The sequence below is a fragment of the Papilio polytes genome, unplaced genomic scaffold (assembly GCF_000836215.1).
Source record: "Papilio polytes unplaced genomic scaffold, Ppol_1.0 DF824047.1, whole genome shotgun sequence".
In the NCBI taxonomy this organism is placed as follows: domain Eukaryota; kingdom Metazoa; phylum Arthropoda; class Insecta; order Lepidoptera; family Papilionidae; genus Papilio; species Papilio polytes.
This window is the reverse complement of record NW_013525157.1, coordinates 1,095,839-1,117,422: the sequence shown is the minus strand read 5'-3', so window position 1 is coordinate 1,117,422 and position 21,584 is coordinate 1,095,839. Positions and strand designations below refer to the sequence as shown.

At 33.5% G+C, this 21,584-nt stretch overlaps 1 protein-coding gene across 2 annotated transcripts in view; it reads right to left on the bottom strand.

Moving 5' to 3' along the window:
• LOC106100617 (lachesin-like) overlaps positions 1–21,584 on the bottom strand; it is a 43,756-nt gene that overhangs the window by 15,786 nt on the left and 6,386 nt on the right. The window contains exons 2-5 of one of the 2 annotated variants that reach the window (XM_013279551.1): positions 19,166–19,366; positions 3,400–3,533; positions 664–849; positions 291–483 (exon numbers count right to left, since the gene is read on the bottom strand). In XM_013279551.1, coding sequence (XP_013135005.1) covers positions 291–483; positions 664–849; positions 3,400–3,533; positions 19,166–19,244 — 592 coding nt within the window. In that variant the 5' untranslated portion in view covers positions 19,245–19,366. The remainder of the gene's footprint in view (positions 1–290; positions 484–663; positions 850–3,399; positions 3,534–19,165; positions 19,367–21,584) is intronic. The other variant, XM_013279552.1, reaches the window with a different exon arrangement.

The following is a 21,584-nucleotide window of genomic DNA, read 5'->3' as shown; positions in this document are numbered from 1 at the left end:
GAAATAATTTCGTGGTTAATTATTAAAGTTGTTGTTTCTTTGTTCAATTAAAATATGTACCTAATGTTCAGAGCTCATTAAAAGTAATTTTAAAAATGTTTTACGACAACAAAAAGAACTTACAATTATTCATTATACAGCGAAATTGTATATGTGCTTAAATATTTTCTTCTCATAAATCAATGTCATAACGTAATCCTTTTTAATGTTTGAATCAGTAATTGTTTGGTGAAAGAAGATTAAAATTTTCGTCGTAAGGCAAAATTCAATTATAAATAATTTATTCGCACCTTTTGTTTTTCCTTGTGGGCCGCTCCTCGAGATAATGTCACCGCCGTCTTCCCTACGCCACAGGATCTTCGGCGGGGGGTAGCCGCGCGCCTTGCACACCAGTTTCGCGGAACCACCTTCCGGTACCATCATGTCTCCAGATGTCTCCTCATATATTATATCTGGCGGTATTACCACCTCCAAAAATGCTGTCTAAAAGTTTAACAACATTTCATAAGTCAACAAATAAAAATATGACAATAATTGGTTAAATAGTATAATGATTGTATGACTCTATAATTTTCATAAAGTCAATAATGCCAATGCAATTACAAATATATTAAAATACCAATTAAATAATAAGTACGTTTGAGTATGACATTTCATTAATACCTGCATTTTCATCGGATCTGTGTTTACTTGGCACATGTATTGTCCCCTGTCCTCTCTCTTCACGCCTCTTATGTTGAGAGTCCACGTGTTGTAGTCGTTGTGAGTCACGCTCAGCCTCGCATTGTTTGTGATAACGTGCTCGTGTATCGCCAGAATCGCCTTTGTGTCCGCTTTGATCCACGCAACCTGTCTCAGACCACAACCGAACACATTTCATTTACATAGTGCAACCAAATGAAATGTACGAGTATTCTCCCAATGATCCCACAAGGCGAGAACTAAGCAGTTATAAAGAGTATAATTAATGAAGACTTTTAGATGGGACAAATCTAATTACAAGCGAATACTTCCCAAGAGGCGGTGAGATCGTCGAGTAACACTATCTTGTTGCGAGCGCCTCGCAAAATGCCCTCGGAATTTTTAATTACATTTTGGTCTGGTCGCCGTCGCTGTGAGCGGGCGCGGGCTGTGGGTGCCCTCGTTCCGCCCGCTTACCGAAAGCGTCGACATTGCAATAGAAGCTAATTTCCTGCATAGCGCGTAACAAAAAACGAACAAATGTCCACAAAATATGACGTTTCAGGAATTCCAACACGGTTCGTTGGGTATTCGGAGCAGTATGTATGAATAATTTACAATGTCATTGCAAACAAACACCTCAAATAGAATAATTAGATTTAACTTAAACAGATGTTTTTAATTCCTATTTCTATGTGCATGGAAATACCTAATGTGCAAGAATCAGTGCAAAGGGCAAAATGCTATATCAAGATAGAGGTCTACACAACACGTTCTTTTAGTAACAGTGCTTGTGCATAAATACTATATTCTGATACTTTAAGTGCCTATAGTGTAGTATCGCTACAGTATACGAATATTATGTGAAGGCTGAAAATGAAAGTATTACGTACTGTGATAAACAAACAATAATACTTTCGTTTTATAGCCTTTACAACCCTTTGTATTATAATTTTGCCTTGTGGGCTTTTGTTTATTGTTTACGTTCGTTTATAAAATTATAATTTAAAGGGTTGCTATGGTAAATTGCGGTGCAATTCCAGTCATAAATATTTTGCTTTTTCGCAATGCTTGTAAAAACATTTTTGACATTTTTCAAATGCCAAATGTAATTCTAATTATAAATTCCATCGCAATTTATAGTACAGAAACTTAAATATTAATACAATAAACACAATATGTGAGATATTTACCAATTTTCAACTCATCCATACCAGCGGTGCATATCGAAGTTTTGTTAGCTTCAGTTAATTTGTGTCATTTGATATGTTACATAAATAAAAAAATTATAATATTGCACAAATTTGATATTATATTTAAATAAATAGGTATCACATTATTTGTGAGCTAGGCTATGTGTATGTAGAATATTTCCGTAAATTTCAAGTTAGCCTAAAGGGAATTGAATATACGTTACAGTGAAGTGGGTAATTGCTTACTATGAGCAATATTGAAGAGCAAACACATACCTATCGGCAGATGCGATCGAGACAAGGCGTGATGGAATGAAGTGGCCAATATTGCTTAATTATAGAGGCTATTTAGTTAACAGCCATTATAACAATAATTTTAATTAAATTGAACACAGTTTGACGCTGTTATTAACGTTCAAATATGTTCGTTAAAACGTATAGGACAAATTATCGAATGTTTCAATCATGGAAGGCTATAGATTAACTGTTGGGACGGTTTGAGAGTAATGCCTCTCGAAATGATTGAACGGGGACCGAGAGGATTTATTTTAATTTCGTAAAGTGACTGTTTTGCAACATATACTTGCCTAAATTAAATTGGCTTGTCGTAGAGGATTTGCATGTTTATTTTTGCTTTAGAATGGCGTATAATGAATAGGTGAAAGTTTAAGTAAGTTGATAATAAACAAATTGTTTTGTAATGTTTTAAATAAAATGTTTATGTCAATTGTAACATGCTTTAAAGTTATGTGAATTAGTGTCTTGTGCATTTAAGCAAAAAAGGGTGGAACGTTAGCAAAAGTGTTTGCTAAAATATTTGTTATTAACTATTTAAATATAACTTAAAATCTATGTGCATTTGTGGTTGTGTGCAAGTCTTGCAGTATTCTATATCTACTGTCTATTTAGTACAAACTTGCAGGTTATTGTGCAATTTAATTATCGTGTTGCACTCTATTCTAGATAGAGATAGTTTCTAGAAGGTGTGAGTAGAAGAGTGCTCAAGAAGTACACAGATTGTGTGCTAAAGAATGTGCAGGGAGTGTGGAAGTTTGTGCAAAGTTCTATTGGCTGAGATCTGATATGTGACGTTTACTTGGCAATTTTCATCGCCACAATTTATTTAAATTTTTCATTTTTGGCTATTGGAAATTGTGATGTAAAAATTTTGACAATTTATTCCAATATTTTATCAAGATTAGCTTTGTTGACTTTTTATATTAAAATATTCAAGCTTTCTAAATTATTATTTAAACTTAATTTTACTTCCTGCATTCTCTTGTTTAGTTTAATAACGTTATTTATCTATCTTTGGTATCAGTCTTGTCGAATATATAATAAAAAAGACAATAAATTACTGGAGTTTAGACATGTCTCTTATGTCAACTGTTTAGCCAACACTAATTCAATTTATTTTTCAAGAACCAATAGTCCATGTAACGTGCACATTACCAGATCTCATTCCAGTGCTGACGGTGCGTCACTATTCAGTCGGCTAGCTGTATTGAGTCAGTTTGATACACACCCTGGCAGTGGCGGAGTCGCCACTCACCCTGTAACCGCCCAGGTTATTGACTACGCAGGTGAACATCGCGTCTCTCCCCTGCGCGATTGTCACGTTCTCCAATGGATACAAGAAGTCCGGCTCCAGACCTAGGGCTGAATAACATCAGATGTTAATATAATTCTACTCTGTGGGATATTTCCTGTAGGTAAAAAGAGTTATATGAAAGGAAAGGTAATGATAATAACGTGAATTAGAAATAACATCACCTTAATTTAATCTTTTCTAAATCTGTTATTGATCTAAAAACAAAAGGTACTTAGTTTTACCTCTTACTCAATGTGTGGGAATCAAAGCTGGATTATGCTTTTAACAAAATAAGTTCTTTTTTCGTTCGAATACTTTCTTCGAATTTTCGCAAAATAATTTTACAAATAATGCTATTTTTACATCTATCAACAATCTTCCTCCACCACCACTAATATGGCCGTCGTTTAGAGGAGATAATACACTTTTATTTCTGATATCTAATTACTGTCAAATTATAACATAACAAGTAGAATTCCTGCATCATAAAATTATAAAATTAATATTTATAATTTTATGATATTAAATATAAAATTATATTAAATATTAAATAAATATTAAATTATAAAATTACAAAGTTTATTCTATTATCTTAAATAAAAATAAATGTTATTGATTTTGCTATAAATCAAACGAAAAACTTTTAAGAATGCAGAATATATCAAAATAGTTAAAAAAAATAACAAAAGTAACCAAAATCATGTTTATTGATTTATGTTATTCTGTTACGTGCATAGAATCATTTTTTAAGCAAATTGGTCTCGAATTTTCATCTGTTTGTAAAAGTGCTAATGTTATAAATGAGCGAAGGGGCAAGCAAAGTAATAAACGCTCTCATTTTTGTTTACATTTTTGTGCTGCATGAATATCGTAGTTAAAAAAGTGCAAATACGAGTTCAAATAAACGCTGTGATCTCGCGCTGTGCCAATTAACTGAAGAGGAATATAATCAGAATATAATAATACGAAAAACGGCTATATTAATCGATGTTATCAGTGCAATTACGTAAATTGAGTATTTAACATGAGTACTTTATATTTAAATCGGAATGAGCTCGATCGTGTTACTATCGTATCGCTGATTTACCAATTTATTGTTATTCCATTACAGAATAATGCCCGCGCTCCGCCATTACACCGGCTTAAAGGCAATAACCACATTAATATTGTGTCATATTAAACTAAACGAAAACTTTTGTAGTGCTACAAGCAAATAAATATATCAGTACTAAATCAAACAGTCTGCATTGTGTTAATTAAAATACAAAAAGAGTGAATTGTTAAAAATAGATTTGTCATTGACAAAATATTAAGTTCGTAATCATACCTCATACTAATATTATGAATACGAATGTTTAGATGGATGGATGTTTGTTAGAGTTTGTTGCCTACAAGAGTGAACGGATCTGGATGAAATTTGGCATAAATGTTATAAATGGTATAGTCTGGATAAAAACAAAGGCTTACTTTTGTTTTTTTTTTTAATTCCACGCGGGTGGAGTCGCGAGCAAAAGCTATTAATTTAATAAAGATAGTGTTAAACGAAATAAGATTTTCCTTGCTAGTTTTAACAGCACATCGGTGTATTTTGAAAATTTTAACGTTACAAAAATATTGAATTTCGTTGTTAAAATACGTATTGTAGTGTTCGAGTGGATAGCTGGGGGCGTCAATATTCTACGTGACCAGTTCCTTGTGTCTGCGGAGGAGACATGTGTCGGAAGTGAGGGCTATCTATTTGCTCATAGAATGGCCATCGCATGTACTATTGAATTATTTAGGTACAAGCGAATCGGAGACATGCGAATGCATTTACAATGGGACGTACAGGACGCGAGTAACAAGATTGATGGTTTGAATACGTAGCTTAGAAGACCTTCTTATTTCCTGATAAAATAAGTGAGTAAGTAAAGTGGGTGCTTTTGATGATTTTTAAAATGTGTGTATTGTAATCACTAATCTGCATTAATGGATAGTTCGTTGCTTGGAAATGCTAGTCGTTGCTTCAACCTGAATTCTGTATATTATAATCCTTTGTTAGTCAACGCCATACATTTTTAGACGCTTGAAAAATACAGATTGTTTTTGACTGACTTGTTGACACTTTCATGAGTTCAGTTGATTACCAGTCTAACATAAAATATAGAAAAGAAATTATGAATATTTTTTTAAAATAATAGCAAGGGGCTTATACTTATCAGTAGGCTATTGTTTGGTAGCTTGTATTACGAAATACAAAGAGCATTTTCCCCTCCTTTAGATATTCTTATCGAAATTTATTACAGTTTATAAGGTGGTTTATTGGTGGCCGCTTCAGATTTAACTTCGATAAAACTGTTTAAAGAATAAAGATAAAGGAATATAGAAATATTTCATTTTATGGTGTGATTTCTTTCTATCAAGAAACAAATGAATTCTAATTGCGACAAACCGACAAACTTGTTATGATGTTCTATCCTGTTCTTTTGCATATAGTTACGAGTTTAAGATTCATTTTGGACTAAACCACTTGAAATATCTTTAAGTAGAAGTATAAATAATAACCTTTTTATGTGACTAAAATTCAATACTAGTTTATATCTGTAGTGCACTTATATGTCTAACAGAATTATCTGAATGAACTATAAGTAGTTGCATAACTTAGGTTTGAACTAGTTAAACAAAACATTTGAAATCGAAGGCACTCGGAAGTTCCGCTATGAGCAGGCGGCGAGCGTAAATAAATACAAGCTATTTGGCGCCGCCGGTTCCAATAAGTGTAGAGACAACAGCCTTGGTAACAGATAAGAAAGTAAACAAATTTTCAATTTACATGCAGTATAATGTAGATACAAATTCTAAGTGAACAGTGAGTTATTTGTGTATTTATTGCACATTAGTTATTGTTCCTAAAGGTGTCTACTGAACATCTGTTCAGTGCAGGTAAGCTGTTCACAAGATATGTTTATGATCTGATCGATGGGTCGGGAGTCAATTGACTGAGAGTGGTATTTTAGTAGTAGTACTAGTAGGGCTATATGACACGTAAATAAGTGAATATTTCATAAGACATAGATATGTCCTGAAGTCAAGGAGTCCATAAATATTCTTACATATGCAATACATTCAATAATCTATTTTGCAGTTGCAAAGCAGATCGTGGTTCAGACGAATGAGCTATTTTTTCGGATCAATTTGAATTTTTTCGGACATCGTTTATGTCTACATAGGAATTGGTAATACAATAACTTAAAAGAGACTATTTGAGCAAGGTTCTGGGTTATAGTACCTCAAAAACTGAAAAGGTACAAAAAGATAAATAAAGAAGCGGGTTAAAAAATCACATAGCGTTTTCAAGACTGTTCTTGGTAACTTTTTATATTACTTAGAAGCAAAAGTCCGTTTTGATTTGTTTGTAGTTTTATATTTTGTCGTCCTTACACAAAGTTTGAAGAAGGCGGGAGGGATTTCGAATGCAGTTGCGGCTACGAGAGTCACACTCGGAGATTTGTTTGCGTCTAGTTAAATGTTCGTCCGAACTTTGCTCGGACAACTGACTTAGACGTTGTCCTCTATTATTGTTAAACTCCGTTAAGTACACTTGAAGCTATTTTTCTTTTATTACTTCTTCGCTTGTTCTACAAATTACAACTTGACTACAACTTTCTAAATACAAAGAGTAAATTACACAATTATTTTGCGATACAATGAACAAATATCCTTACACTTCATTTTTTTTTACATCCATATAAGGTACGAATGTACATATACAAGATCTAATATTCTCGAGTTTTCTATTCAATGTTATTCAAAGGATAAACATTGTATGGAGACTATACTTCCAGGTACAACTTGAAATAATAACTCGAGAAATAAGTTAAGAATACATTCTTGTACTTACAATTTTCGGATTACTTTAAAGAATTCCGTTAGAAGTTTGCTCCTAAATTTTCTCTACCTTCATACTTTTATAAAGCGATTTCCTTTGAATCGCAACGGCAACTAAAGTAATAACACAGAAACTATGTAGAATGAAACCAAGAATTTTGGTTCGGATTGCAGAGCTCACTCGAAGTAAGGAAATTCTTCAAACAACGTTGTTTCTAAATTAAAACAATCTCATAATTGCACATTCTCCAAGTTCTTTGATGCAGCGTATCTTCCACGGCTGTCGTGGCGAGGGGAGGGATCCGAGCCGCGAGGGGCACGGGCTCGCGGGGGGACGGCTTGCGGAAGTTTTGAGGCGAAGTTAAGCCGATTAAGTGTCATTTCCGCTGCGGAACTAGCACTGTTCATTAAATATTTGGAGCGACTTAATTGTCGAGGTCGCCTTATATTTTTGGATGGAGACAGGTTTGTTTAAATATTGTTAAATAAATAAGTTGCGCTGCTAAATTTGGAGTAAGACATAATTTTCTTGATAAAGAAGTGAAGATGAATTCGAAAAATTGAAACTTAATTTTTTGCTAACATAAATTGACGACTGTACTTTAATATGGACTAGTTTTCGATTGATTACGTGAATTAAATCCACTCGACTCTAGATTAATTTATTGATGTCCCTTAAATTTCTTATAAACAAATTTAATTAAGTGCATTATTATATGCCGTCTTTGTAACTATTAACAAGACATATTAAATAAAATAAAGCGCAAACACACACTTCTTTGTTGTCTAAGATGTCAGCAATTACAGCATATTTTTGAATGTTTTTTTTGTAAAAAATCCCTACACTGATGTCACGCTTTAGGCTATACATTTTCACGCCATTAAACTTATGTGGTAAATATTTTGGATAAAAACCTTAATGTGAGAAAAAGACCATAAGTTGCTGCCAACATCAAGGTTGTCATCAAGTCAAGTCATTTTGACATTTTTAATTGATAATTTGACAAATGTAAACAATAAAATAAAATTTTCATAATTTCATGCGGATGAAGCCGCACGGGACCAGCTAGTATTAAATAAAATACGCAAATCGGATCCTGAACTTTCTTATAATAAATGCAAAAAGCTTTGCAACTACTTCGTACTACGGAGCGTCCGTTACTGCTACTTTTGATTGAACTTGACACTTCCTTACTTATTGCACAGTTGGCAGAGAATTACATTACTCACGATTCAGTACGAATATCTTGAATAGCCTGCTGTCTCGAAGAAATCTATAGAATTAGTTTACACAATCTTAGAAAGGATAGTCATCAGTTTTTTTCAAATGTCATTTAATTTCACTTTAAACCGCTTTGGAGTTATATGTTGAAAATGTATTTTAACACTTCCATTTTTTACATACACCGTAGAAAATGTTCTACTTATTAAGACTACAAAGGAATGGCTTTACGAACAGCCAATCTTCAACCGATAAGTTTTTTCCATAAAATAACTCATTTACTATACATGCATTTTACTTTGTCGTTTTAAGTACTATTTTATGGTAAAATATTTATTCGGTACAGATGATACAGGATCGCCAAATTTGGCAAACATGTAGTTAAATTTTCGCGGCCCAGATTATCGCGGGTATTCGTACATTCTTATTCGCCCACAAAGGAGGGTAGATTCGAATCCCTCTCCGGTTTGATCGGGCGCCGGCCTGAAGAGAGGGATGCGGTAAAATGTGTGTACAGCCAAGCTAGTTAGTCTGTTACGAAAGTGCGAGTTCAAAGGACATAGGAAGTGATTATTTGTTTGAAAACGCGAAAGACACAATGGACGTGTCATTTTTGTTAGTGAACGGGTTGTTTTGTATTTCGGTTTTACGTTTGGAACAGAACGGTGCGTGTATAGGTGCATCAACAGGCAGCATCGCTGGCGTCTGCAGACTTGATAGAACTAGACTGGACTTGATTGACACCGACAGAGACCAGGCACATTAAGGAGGTGAGGCGGGCATCAAGTAGGTAAGAACCACTATATCCTAATCATCCCATTGTTTACAATTTATTGCCGTTTTATTAAATGTATCCCATAAATTACACAATGTTAAATTAGCCGCAAGCCGAGAACAAAATAAACGTTAGTCTCAGTGGGCAAACACAAAAAACAGTGGACCCCATCCGTGCGGGTACAAAGTCCATTACAGTCAATTCGTCTAGACGCGGGCACGTGTTGAAACTATTCTCACGGGTAAATGAATTACCTTTCCTAGATAAACAAAAGAAGTCGGCAAGTTTACAGATAAAACGAATTACAATTAACGCCGACTGAAAAAAAAACATTACCGTAAATTTGAAGAAACTTTTGTCCGCTTACAAGCGGTTTATGACATTTAACAACAAATTACAATTTGTTTATGACATTACGAGTACAATTAGATTGAATGCATATTACTATTATAAAAAAATATAGCTTAACTGGCTGTCCGACTCAGAATTTCAAAGAATAATTCGATGAAGTCGCAGTAACTTTTTATTATACATTTAATATCAAGATTGAAATGTTTTCAATAATGTCTTACCAATAAAAAACATTTAGAATTCCAAGTATCCGTGTCCAATATGTTTTTAACATCAGTGATATGCCGCTAACGCAAATGTGTCATGATTCCTAGATATAACATGTCCACAACTGTCGCTAATCAATGTTCCGTAATCTACATCAATTATGGGTATCAATTAAGACTAATTTGATACATTAAATGCTTACTTATAGTATTTTTCTTTAACCATAGAAAACATTTTTTAAATTCGAAGTCTACTGATCGAAAAAATATGAAAATTTCTTCAATATTTGCGATCATCATTTACTGACAGGCGGGTTACTTAAAATAAGTAGTGATTACTTTAGTTTTATTATATGAATTTATTAATATAGTTTGTGTAAGTAACACATGTGCGGGTGCTGCGGTCTGTCTTGCGGCCTTAGTTTTTCAATATCCCCGCGCCGACCTAATGGCCGCCAGATGGCGAGTTGGCCAAAGTGATGCTATCAAAAAGCGATAGGCGGCGGTTTGGCCGGTTATCGGAGCACTTTGCGCTTCCCTCCTGACATACATAGCTCAACTTATACAACGTGTTGAACACAGGTTACACTATTTGTAACTCAGTAAATATACTGAGAAAGTAAAAATTGGTGTGGAACATGTACAGCGATATACTCCGGTAAAATGTTGCTATTTGTTTTACTTTTGTGAAGTTCTAATCTTTCGGTAACAACTATAAATTATACGTCAGTCTTTTTAGTTTTCTAGTTACCTAAAAATAAATAAACTAAGTACGCAAAATAATGGAGCTATGTTCAGAAATCCCGATTTTCTATTTAGTTGCCAAAGGATTTTTATTTCAAAGTATATTTATACGTGTAATTCAATTACTAGAAAAAACCGTATCTGAAAGACGAAGTCGAGTTCTTTCGAGCTATAAAATGTTGCCGTTCGGATCCAAATTATATGATTATGTTGGTTTATTTGTATAATTGTAAGAGAGGAATAGCGGCATTTTAGGGTACCGCATGTATTGTTATTCAGTCGGCGAAGTTTGAGACGCGCACGCCCCACTGCTTATCGTCTGCCCTCAGCCGCGGCAAATTAAATAAATACACATTTAATGAGCGGAAACGAAATACATGTATAAGCTAAATAATCACCTTATCGGTTCTTAAAAGTACTAGAATTCATGCTGTTGTTAAGAAATAAAAAAGTAAGTTAGAAATCTTTCGATTTATTAGTAAAGTGTGATTTAATTTTAAAGCGTTTAAATTTGAACAACCTATTGTTCATACTACATTTACTCTTTAGTTGAATATTATTGAAATGAGTTGCAGAAATTTTGATTCAAAACTACAAGGGGATTACAAATGTTAATTTAATGCAGCAAGACTGCATATTCTGGGGCTGGCGATATATTGTTATCGTTTTATGTAAACATAGACATTTTTAAATATTACTAGAACTTGACTATTCCACGAATAATACTTGTTTTCTACAATAATTCATTTTGGTTTTCTTACTCACAAAAGATTTATTTTTGAAATAGAACTTCTAATATTATTAATATTGTATCAGTCTTATAAAGATAATTGCATATTTAACGTTTAAATTTATCATGAAATATTCTATTAAAATCCTGTTATCGTTATGAATTCAACTATGAAAAGTTTAAAAATGAAAGAAAAACCTTCTCTCTTACTTCATTTTTTAGTAAAGAGAAGTATAGATATTGTAACACCGGAATAAAAAGATATCCTTTAAGAGTAGTGTATAGTCGCGGGCTTGTGTCATGATCTGAGTGGGCGCCACACGGCTTGTTTCGTATGAACACATCCTTTGAGGCGGTCTGTAGACGGCCTTTGAACTACATCACGAGCGCGTTTTGATACTGCTATCGATTCCAACTTCACTGAATAGATTTTACTTTATTTCCGTCTCAATGTTGTATGCTTTCAAATTTAATGTTATTTGTAATAGTAAAGGCAGGATTTAAAATTTCGATGTACCCACGTTAGAGTAGGTTTTTATGCGTCGCATCTAAATTTTAAGATGCAATATTTTTAACTTATTCTGACAAAGTTTTAAGATAGCGGAACAGTTTCGTATAAATCTTTTTTTTCCTGAAATAATTTCGATTAAGTTAATTCATTTAACGGAAAACATTTGTTTGATAAAAGCCAATTAAGATACCTTAAATGCTTTACATCTCGCTCACAAGCAACTTATATTAAATTTTTAAGCAAATTCATTAATTTCTTGTTTTTAAAAATGTTTTAAAGTTTTTAACCGATAAAAATTATATTTTAAGATGCCATTAATCGAACATTCTATTTGTCTTTTGAGTTGTGACCCCATCCCGCCGTTGGAGGCAGAGCGTTCGAGAATTTCAATTTAGGAGAAGAATGTGCCGACATAACGTGTGGCTCGAGATATTTTGATAGGACATGTGCCTCGTGAATAAATCTTTTTACACATATTAAAAAATCTTTAAACGATTTACTTCATATAAGACTTTGAAATTTAAATATTGTTTGAAAGTCTCTACAATATGTATAGTTCAGCTACAGCTAACATTGTGATTTTTACACGACTGTCTCATATGGGAAATATTTTTCGCTCATATGTAAAAATCTATGTATTCCTTTATGAAATTCTGTAATGTGAAAGATCGATTTTGACAAGCGTATTATCATTTGATTTGTCTTTCCTTGAGTATGTAAGACTGGATGTATTACCTTTCCAATAATGAGCACTTTTTTAATTGTTAAGTGTCTTTATCTGTGTACTTCAGTTACGTGACTAGTGGTTGTGCAGTAAACTATTGGCACAAAGGCGCCATTCAACAACATTTATTCTATATCGATTAGCACTTCTAGCGCATTGCCGTTTGAACTTCTTTCCTTCTAGAATGTCTTACACAATTTGATGCCTTTTGCTTAAATGTACACAATTTTTCAATATTTTTATTAATGTTTTTAAACATCAGTGTTATAGAAGTGAGTGAAATTCTATACACAATAACACGTATAAATAAAATTTACCTATTAAATATTTAGATACACTTTGATATAAGTTACATTATTTGTGAAATTTCATATTTACTAAGATAAATGTAACAAAACAAGCTGGTTTTTGAGTGTATTAAAAATGTTTAGCAAGTTTAAGATCATTTATTAACAGATTTATGAAATTTTTTGGACTAAATGTTTACCGCTCGTTTTATAAAAAAGACTTAGGAATTTTCAATTTGGTTACGGCCGGACGGGCGGGGTCGAAAAGTATTTAATCTATATCTAAAGATATCAGGTCAAATAGCTTACTCAATTTTGTCATCACATTTACGTGACTTTATTAAATTTCACTTAAACTATATATATATGTGCAAATATATATACTTCCATACTCAAAGTGTGCAAATGTGTGTAGGTGCGAGAATAAAACGGATACTGTTAAAATTTTAATTTTTATTAAAGATCTTACAAGCGAAATAAGGAAACGCTACAAGTCGAGATAAGCCTATTTTCATAAGCCATATCAAATTCATTACGACAATAAACTCCCAAATGTATTTACAAGGGATCACGTCATGAATAAATTTCGTCAACGGAAAGTTTGATGCGTAAAATAGCGCCGGCAACTTAGACAAAGCTTAAATAAATATTCGCGAGAGCTTTCGCCACTGACGTAGGGCCTTGTTGTATTTTAATAGATACTTTATAATAATATACTAAAGTTTTGATGCATAATATACAAGAATGAAAATATCATAATCGTTTATTGTCCACAAATTAGAAAACACCGAGGAACTTATTAAAAAGGGCCATACACGAACTGCTTAAAGTAATTGGTGCCGATAACTTCAAAGGGTGTACTACGGACTGCAGCAGACCGTGTTAAGCAAACGTTTTTATTAAAACTGAAAATCGCCCTACACCAACTGGTTCAAGCAATCCGTGAATGGTCGCAATGAATTATTTTCACATTTATTTATTATACAGCTATTAAATCCAAGTAGTTTCTCTGATTCCGTATTCCGATAGGCATGGCAACCGCCCGTAACACTTTATGCCACGTAAATAATCTTGTCACACTTTATTAACGTTGTAAACTTAATAGGGATAATAAAAATATTATGCGCCCAAAATGTCCGAAATTCGAGAGCGAACATAAAAGTTTGTTTCTAATAAACAAAGATCATTGGAGTGAGTGGCGCGGGGTAGATAAAACCCTTATGGACATTGGGGCGACAAGTGACGACGGTCACGTTTTTAATTAGGTAACAGAGTCTTGTTCGCGTACCGCAGGAGGACGTCTGTAAAATTTGGCTTTTAAACTTTTTTACATGATAAGATAGCAAAGAAGCCAGCGGAATTCGCCGAATTAGTGAAGCCATCGTTGCCCATAGGCAAAGGATGCGTAGCCTAGCCTTAATCGACGGGAGAGGAGACGCACATAAGGATGTTTTCTCTTCCTATTATTAGAATTAATTAATGTTAATGTTTGTCAAGGTCTTTTTCTGTAACAAGATAAAATATTGAGATGGTATCTGTTGAGTTTGTAATATTCTGCTTCATGATTCACAAGAGGCTCGTTTCACTTCAAAGTTATATATTAGGATTAATATGTTTTATCCAAGCTCGCTGGTTTGTCTTGAAGTTGTCATTATTAATTACAAAAGCGCTAATCAAGTAATGCCTGTTTGCTTGTTACTTTGATTAACCGCATTATTAAAAAATATATTTCATTACACAGTATCTCACAGGTCCACATTTGTATCTGATTTCGGTATGAACCGTGATGTATATGGAATTAATTCAATATATATAAACGTGTTTTCTTAATAAAAATGTTCTTTATCTGTAAGAATTTCTTACAATAATATTCGCGTGATTAACTTGTCTGGTCGGTTTTTGTTGGCTCAAGAAAGATCTTAAATAGACTTCTCGGCAAGTTGTAGAAGAAACACAGCGTTAAACGCAACAGACTGACGCAAAATATGTTGTTATGAGGCGTCGAGGCGCAAAACTATTTCCCAGATTATTTGTGTAACTTCTAGGCTTTGCCCGGAAAGTTCGCAAAGAAGTTATCGAGCTTGAAAATTTTAAAAGCTTTTACATTTGTTAAGTAAAGTATTGTAAGCTTAGTGATTTAAGTTTTAAGCAGTTATTGCTATTATTAAAAATATAAATTCACTTATCAAAATTTAACGATGACATCAAATGTTTTTTTTTTCACTAGAAATGTTTTATTGGACAAGTTTGTAATGGTAAACTTCCTCAATATACTAATCTTACTAATATTATATATTATACAAACGAATATTTAGATGGGTGGATGGATGTTTGTTAGAGTTTGTTGCCTAAACGGCTGAAGGGATCTCGATGAAATTTGGTATAGATGTAGAGGATAGTCTAGAAGAACACGTAGGCTACTCACTTTTTTTTAATTCCACGCGAACGGGCGAAACTTAGTAAAAATATAAACATGTAAGTATGACAACTCCAATAAAAAAATATGGTTAGTGATCCTCCTTTAGAAAGGATTTGGTTTATATCCTTTGTTTTTGAAATATAACACGAACCGGAAAATAAATTCGATCTATCCTATTTGCTTCAATAATTGTAATAGTTTGAAGATAACGTGGTTCAGGATAAAATAACAGCAACGGATTTGTATAACGTGACTGAATAATGTTAGCTCGGCGGTTGAGTGTTCTTCATAACGTTTGGATTACTATTAAATCTGATAGTATTCAATAAGAATAATTTAATTAATAAACTAGATGTTGCTTGCGACTTCGTCCGTGTGAAGTTAAAAAATAATGCAAAATACAGCCCATGTTACTCAAAGATAATACAAATCAGTCCTCTTTATAATATTAATTAGATATACTTTTATTATCTACAGTCGAAAATCTATAAAATTCAAATACAAAAATATGTTAGATTTTTTTGTGCAATTTACAAATGTTTTCTAGTACGATTACACGTTCACATTTGTAAATATACATACTTCATGAGTGCATAAATGTTAATATTTAAGTTTAATAAAAATGATGTAATGGGAAACATAAAAAAAGAAACATTATTTAATATAGTAGACGTGCCAAGAACTTTTTCATTTGCTTCATACGTAAATTTCGACGGATGCTTTCATAGGCTTGATGCCTGATTCAGATATGCACCGGGGGCAATCTCTCACTCCGACGCTACCAACTGAAGAGGGCAATAAATAAAATAACTCCCCTTTCCCTATTTTTACATAAAATCGCGTCCCGTCCGCAATCTGCACGTTTATGAGTAAATATTCTATAAACGCAATGCGACTTATGGCGTAGAGTGAAGGCAACAATTCACTGAATTGCATGCAAATAAGATAACAGCAATAAATACTGTTCTTTGGGTTTTCCGCCCTCTTTGTTTCAACAAAGATCAGTTATAAGTTCGTTGAACCTTGTTTTACTGCTGTAGGATTTCTTTGTATCATTTTTTTTAAATCACTCTAATGTAGTTCATTTTCGGTTTGTATTAGGGGATAGCTGTTGGTTGCTATTTAGCTAAATCGCAAGGGAAGCCTTCTTCATTAGAAATGACCAAACAAAACGGCTCATTGACTTTCTGATTAATTGCAAAGTAAAGCGCAATGACAACTTGACACAGAAAAATTTGGAAGAAAATAACCAACGAAATTCTTTGGTAAGAAAAAGTTAATTTGTATGTACACATTTCGATGTAGGTAAATATATTTTTTTAAACTCAAGATTATAATTTCAGTCACGTAAGGATACACTTAGCTGTCATTTTAAATTGTGCGAGCGTGTCGTATTTCACATAAGTAAGGATTTGTAAAAAGGTGGTAATAAGGTATGCAAGCCCTTTTTCCTTTGTCGGCCACTCGTTCGCAACGTGATGAGAATCTTTGCGTGCGGACGCTTGAGATTTGTTAAACCGTACGCAAAGTCTAAAAATGTACCAAGCAAAGCAAAATCAAAAATGTGGATTTTCAACAAAAAAATCTTTTACGATTTGCTTTTGCATGTTTTTAAAAGTATATTTCAATTGATAAGTAGATAAAAGGTTCGTTAAAATTTGTCGTTGTCATTTATAACGGGGACATAAATGTGAATCGTAGCGTAAAGGTAAAGGCGTGCTGGCGGGGACGAGCGGGGTGTAGCGAGGTCGCGCGGGGCGGAGCGGGGTCTCGCGGCCGCATCATTGTGCGGGCCGGCCGCGGGCGCGTTCACAATGCCGGCGCTGTGACATTTTCGCTAATGGTTTCAGGGCAGGCACAATGAAACGACACGAGATATGGTGGCAAGTGAAAATTTGAACGCGATGAGATTAATTTACATACGACACAAATCATATACCATGACGAACATTTACTAAACGTAGCCCGTATTTCAATTACATTCATCAGTGCTTTTGTAATTTCTTTGTTACGATCACACTATAATTAAGCTTTTCTTTGATGGACAATGTAACTTAGCAGCTAAGCAAGAAAGACATTAAGTTTTGTCTAAGATTTTTTTACCCTGTAGCGGGCATTAATTAATCACACTATAATTTAAGTTTAATATTAAATACTATTTGTAACTAGCTGTTGCTCGCGACTGCGTCCACGCCATATTAAGATAATAAAGTAGCCTATAATATGCCCGTCTATGTCAGCTACCCTTTAGTGAAAGTTCGGTCTAAATTGGCCCAGCCGTTTCGGAGATTATCCGGAATAAACGCAGCTTGCGAACAGACATACAGACAGACAAAAAAAAATTAAATGCGATTTTCGTTGTCAGCAACGCAAATACACCGTCTTCCCGAAATGTGGATTTTTTTTTTGATATAACAGACACTAACTATATTATAGAATTTTAATATACGGAATATAAATAGTAATAAAACTACAAAAACATTTTTATATGACTGATTAGCGATTTTAAGAGATTTTATGATGGCTTTTTGAGCTTTAAAAGTTTACCATTTGTCAAATGAAAACATATTTTTACCTACCAGTATATATACTCGTTTGTCTTAGCAATATTGAAACAGCAAATACACTACAGGAAGTACTAATGTAATTTACGATGCTGATAGTTTTTAACAAGAACTATATGAGATCTATTTGATTTTCAAAATTACTTTAATAGGAAAGTCATAATGCTTTTCCATAATACACATTTTTACATTACAGGTACATACTATTTCAATACTATGAAGAGCATTCGTATTTCGTGAAACGTTCTGATTTTTAACCTACGGACTGTTTTTCAATGAGTTTTCTGTACAGGTAGCGGCGCTTTGATTTCTGAAAGGGTTTATCCACGGTACTTTATGAAGCTTTTACATTTTACCATCGTTGAATGTATTGCTTTTAAAGTGACTAAAAAAATCCATTTACAAAATGTCTCTTTAATTATTGCATACTCGTACATATTTGATATATCATGATAATTACTTTTTACTATAAATTAAACGAAACAAGGGATAGTCCGGGAGATTAGAAGTAACTTTCAAGAAAGTGTTTCTTAATTCTTTTATGAAGTATAAAATGCTAAAGGTACAAAGTATCGATGGTTGAAAGCGGTGTCTTAGAATGTTTTTTTTTAAAAATGTTAATTAATTAACTTTGATCCATATTCATTTTAAATTCTAAAATAACGATTCACGCAGTATTATACTAACTTCATATCGTCATTGTTAAGCCTTAATATAGCAGAATTAAACCGTATAACATTTAGCTAAAACAATTTAAACATTCAAAGCTTGAGTAATGATAATTTCTCGCAGTTTCACAATGATATTTTGTAGAAATGCTTTTATAACGATATAAACGAGCCTGTGTATTGTCACAGCGTAGCAAATTTCACGCAAACGCTGCGAAAGCTTGCACTTTGTTAAATGAGAGCGACTGCAAAACTCCCGGACACAAACCGCGCGAATGTCGTAAATGTACGCCACTATGTTATTTGGCAATCCTCGTTGCTGCGTTTTATACCCGCCCACGCATTGTCCTCTACAAACACAAGCTTCACTTCAATTACGTGACGTGTGGGAGGAAATTATTATAATTTGTTTTTGCATATAATTAAAATGTTCAATTCAGAAGAAAGTTATGTACCATACCAATATTATCACTATCTTGGATATTTAGAATATCTCATATCGCGACGCAGTTGCCTGGAGTGGTGCTGACGTGGTCATCGAAATAGTATGTCTACTATTTTAATAACTCAAAATTCAATTTAATTTCTAGTCAAATAAAATTTCATCTTTTTCTGCTACAAAAGTGACTTACCAATGAAATTGACGTGTAACACCGCCAACACTAGGAGGCGAGCGAGCGGCCCCCCGCCACGCGACTGTGTCCCTGCCATCTCAATCCAGCGCTCGCGGCTGCCGACTACCGCCACTCTTCCGTATACATCTCCACGATGACATATTCAATATTATTCCTCCTCTATCTTCGATTTCATATCGAATCATCGCTCTCTGGTACCTGTAAATAAATTGTCACGATTAGTTCTCGATTTACGCCACAATATTTTTTTTTCTTTTAAAAATTCTTATATATCAATTCTCTCCGCAGTTGAAGAAAACGAAAGGAAAGACTAAGTAGGGTTGAAAATTATTTAATAGATATCTTTAATTGGCTCAAGTACTACACTTTTGTGTAACATGTTTGAAATTTCACTTTTTTCTACAGCTTAATTCAATTGCGTATATTCATATTCATGGAACAATAATATATACATATAAGAATGATAAAATAAAATCGTAGCTGTCTCTGTAAACATTTGTGTGAGTGCTTTTGCTTTAGTTAACATACAAACAGCGTCTCTCACATGTAGATAAGTGCGTACGTACTGCATTGTAAAGATAATATAAGAAATATAAACATTGCGGAATCATCGCACGACGTCGGGTAACGCTAAAATATTCCTATTTTTATTCACATTCCGGCTGCGGTGCGCGAGTGAAACAGTCGAACGTTATCTAAAATATGAGTGAATGTAGGGCGGCTCGGCGTAGCATCGTAGCGGCGGCTACGTGCGGTCTACGCTAAAAGAATTTCATATCAAAGAGTCGCCCGCGGCGATGGGTGATGCTAATATGGACCTTGTGGTCGCCCCATTGATAAAATTAAAATTCCGCAAATTCACTTTATTATATACTTTCTAATATACATTTATTTATTTAACAATATCCTATTATGCGATCTATTTGATTTCGTTATATAAACCACATACTAAACAACATAGTTTTTATGCTCGTGTAAAACGAACGGACACGGAGAGAGAACGCTAACAAAATTTCATATCGTGTTGCCGGTTTCGCTATACAATGATAATAGAGTAACAACTAACAAGGTTTACGCTACGAGTGCTTCGAGATAATATTTTTTCGTTACAGCCTGCGCAGGGGAAGCTAACCAACTTATAAAAATCCATTTCATTAGGCAAAAGTGAAACGTAATGCTTGTTTGTTTCGTAGAACGGGAACCAGAAAGACGATAATATATTTTGTCTCACTTATATCTAAAAATTACTGTAATTTAGAAGTAAATTTCATAAAGTTTAATAAAAATTATTGACAGTAATTTAAAGCAATTATTACTTGATACGAAATTAAGAAAAATAAGTTATTGATATTTTCTTTAAATATACCCGAGTCAAGTAAATTAGAAGCTAAGTAAGGGTTACAAGTGTTACCATTAAATGAAAAATAACAACTATTTGTTCTGTAGCAGTAAAAAGGTAAGATATCATAAGGTATAAGGGGAACTATCGCAGGATTCAAACGTGGAAGAATTTCAATTGAGTACAATTTGCATGGCAAGGGGCTACAGAGCTGCAATTGCAATGTTTAGTGCGGCCGAATGTTTTCGCCTCGGCGCAGCAAATTATTCTAAACCATTAGCAAGTCGTTGCGCAACTGCTGCGCGGCCGGCGGTCGTATGCAACCCTCGAATACGTACAGCGCTCATTGTCGGAGCTAAAACGTTATAGCGTTCTGCAATTGTTATTATCGCTTTTATTTTTTGCCATTCAAAGCACATACTTTGGTAGAATAAAATGTACCAGCTTTTTGATGCAAATTATTTTGTGACAACAATGCAGAAATGACAATGTGCTAACGATATACCTCTGAACAAAATTAAAAAGTAACCGATGGAAGTATACAATAAAAGTTAAAATGTAATACCGTTCTTTATACAATGAATAATGTGAATGCTGAATTTTTTATATTACATTGTGGAGCGTCTGTATTCCCTTGTGGTTGTTGGTTATTAATTTTGTTTAAAATGTTTTTGAATTATGAAGTCGATAAAAACTCCGGTACTCTTTAGAAAAGTTCTGTTTCGGATCTGCTAATGTGCGATAAACAATGCCATTAACAATAATAGTATTTGTTGCAAACGAAACTAGTTTAAAAAAATATTTTGCTTTATATATCAAATTGTTTTTAATTTTTTTAAAATAAATACGTGATGAAACAATTTGTGAAAGAAATAAGTATAAACGCAATTAAATAACACAACGAGGGAACTATTTCATTTAACTTTTATGCAATTCAAGGAAATAAATATGAATTAACATTCGCGCACGGTAAAAAGATTTACTGGCAAGTCCGTTTTATCGCTACGTAGCAAATTGTTTAAAGAGTATTCAGTATTGTATATACGAAGTTGTGTTAACATCGTAACAATGTAAAAT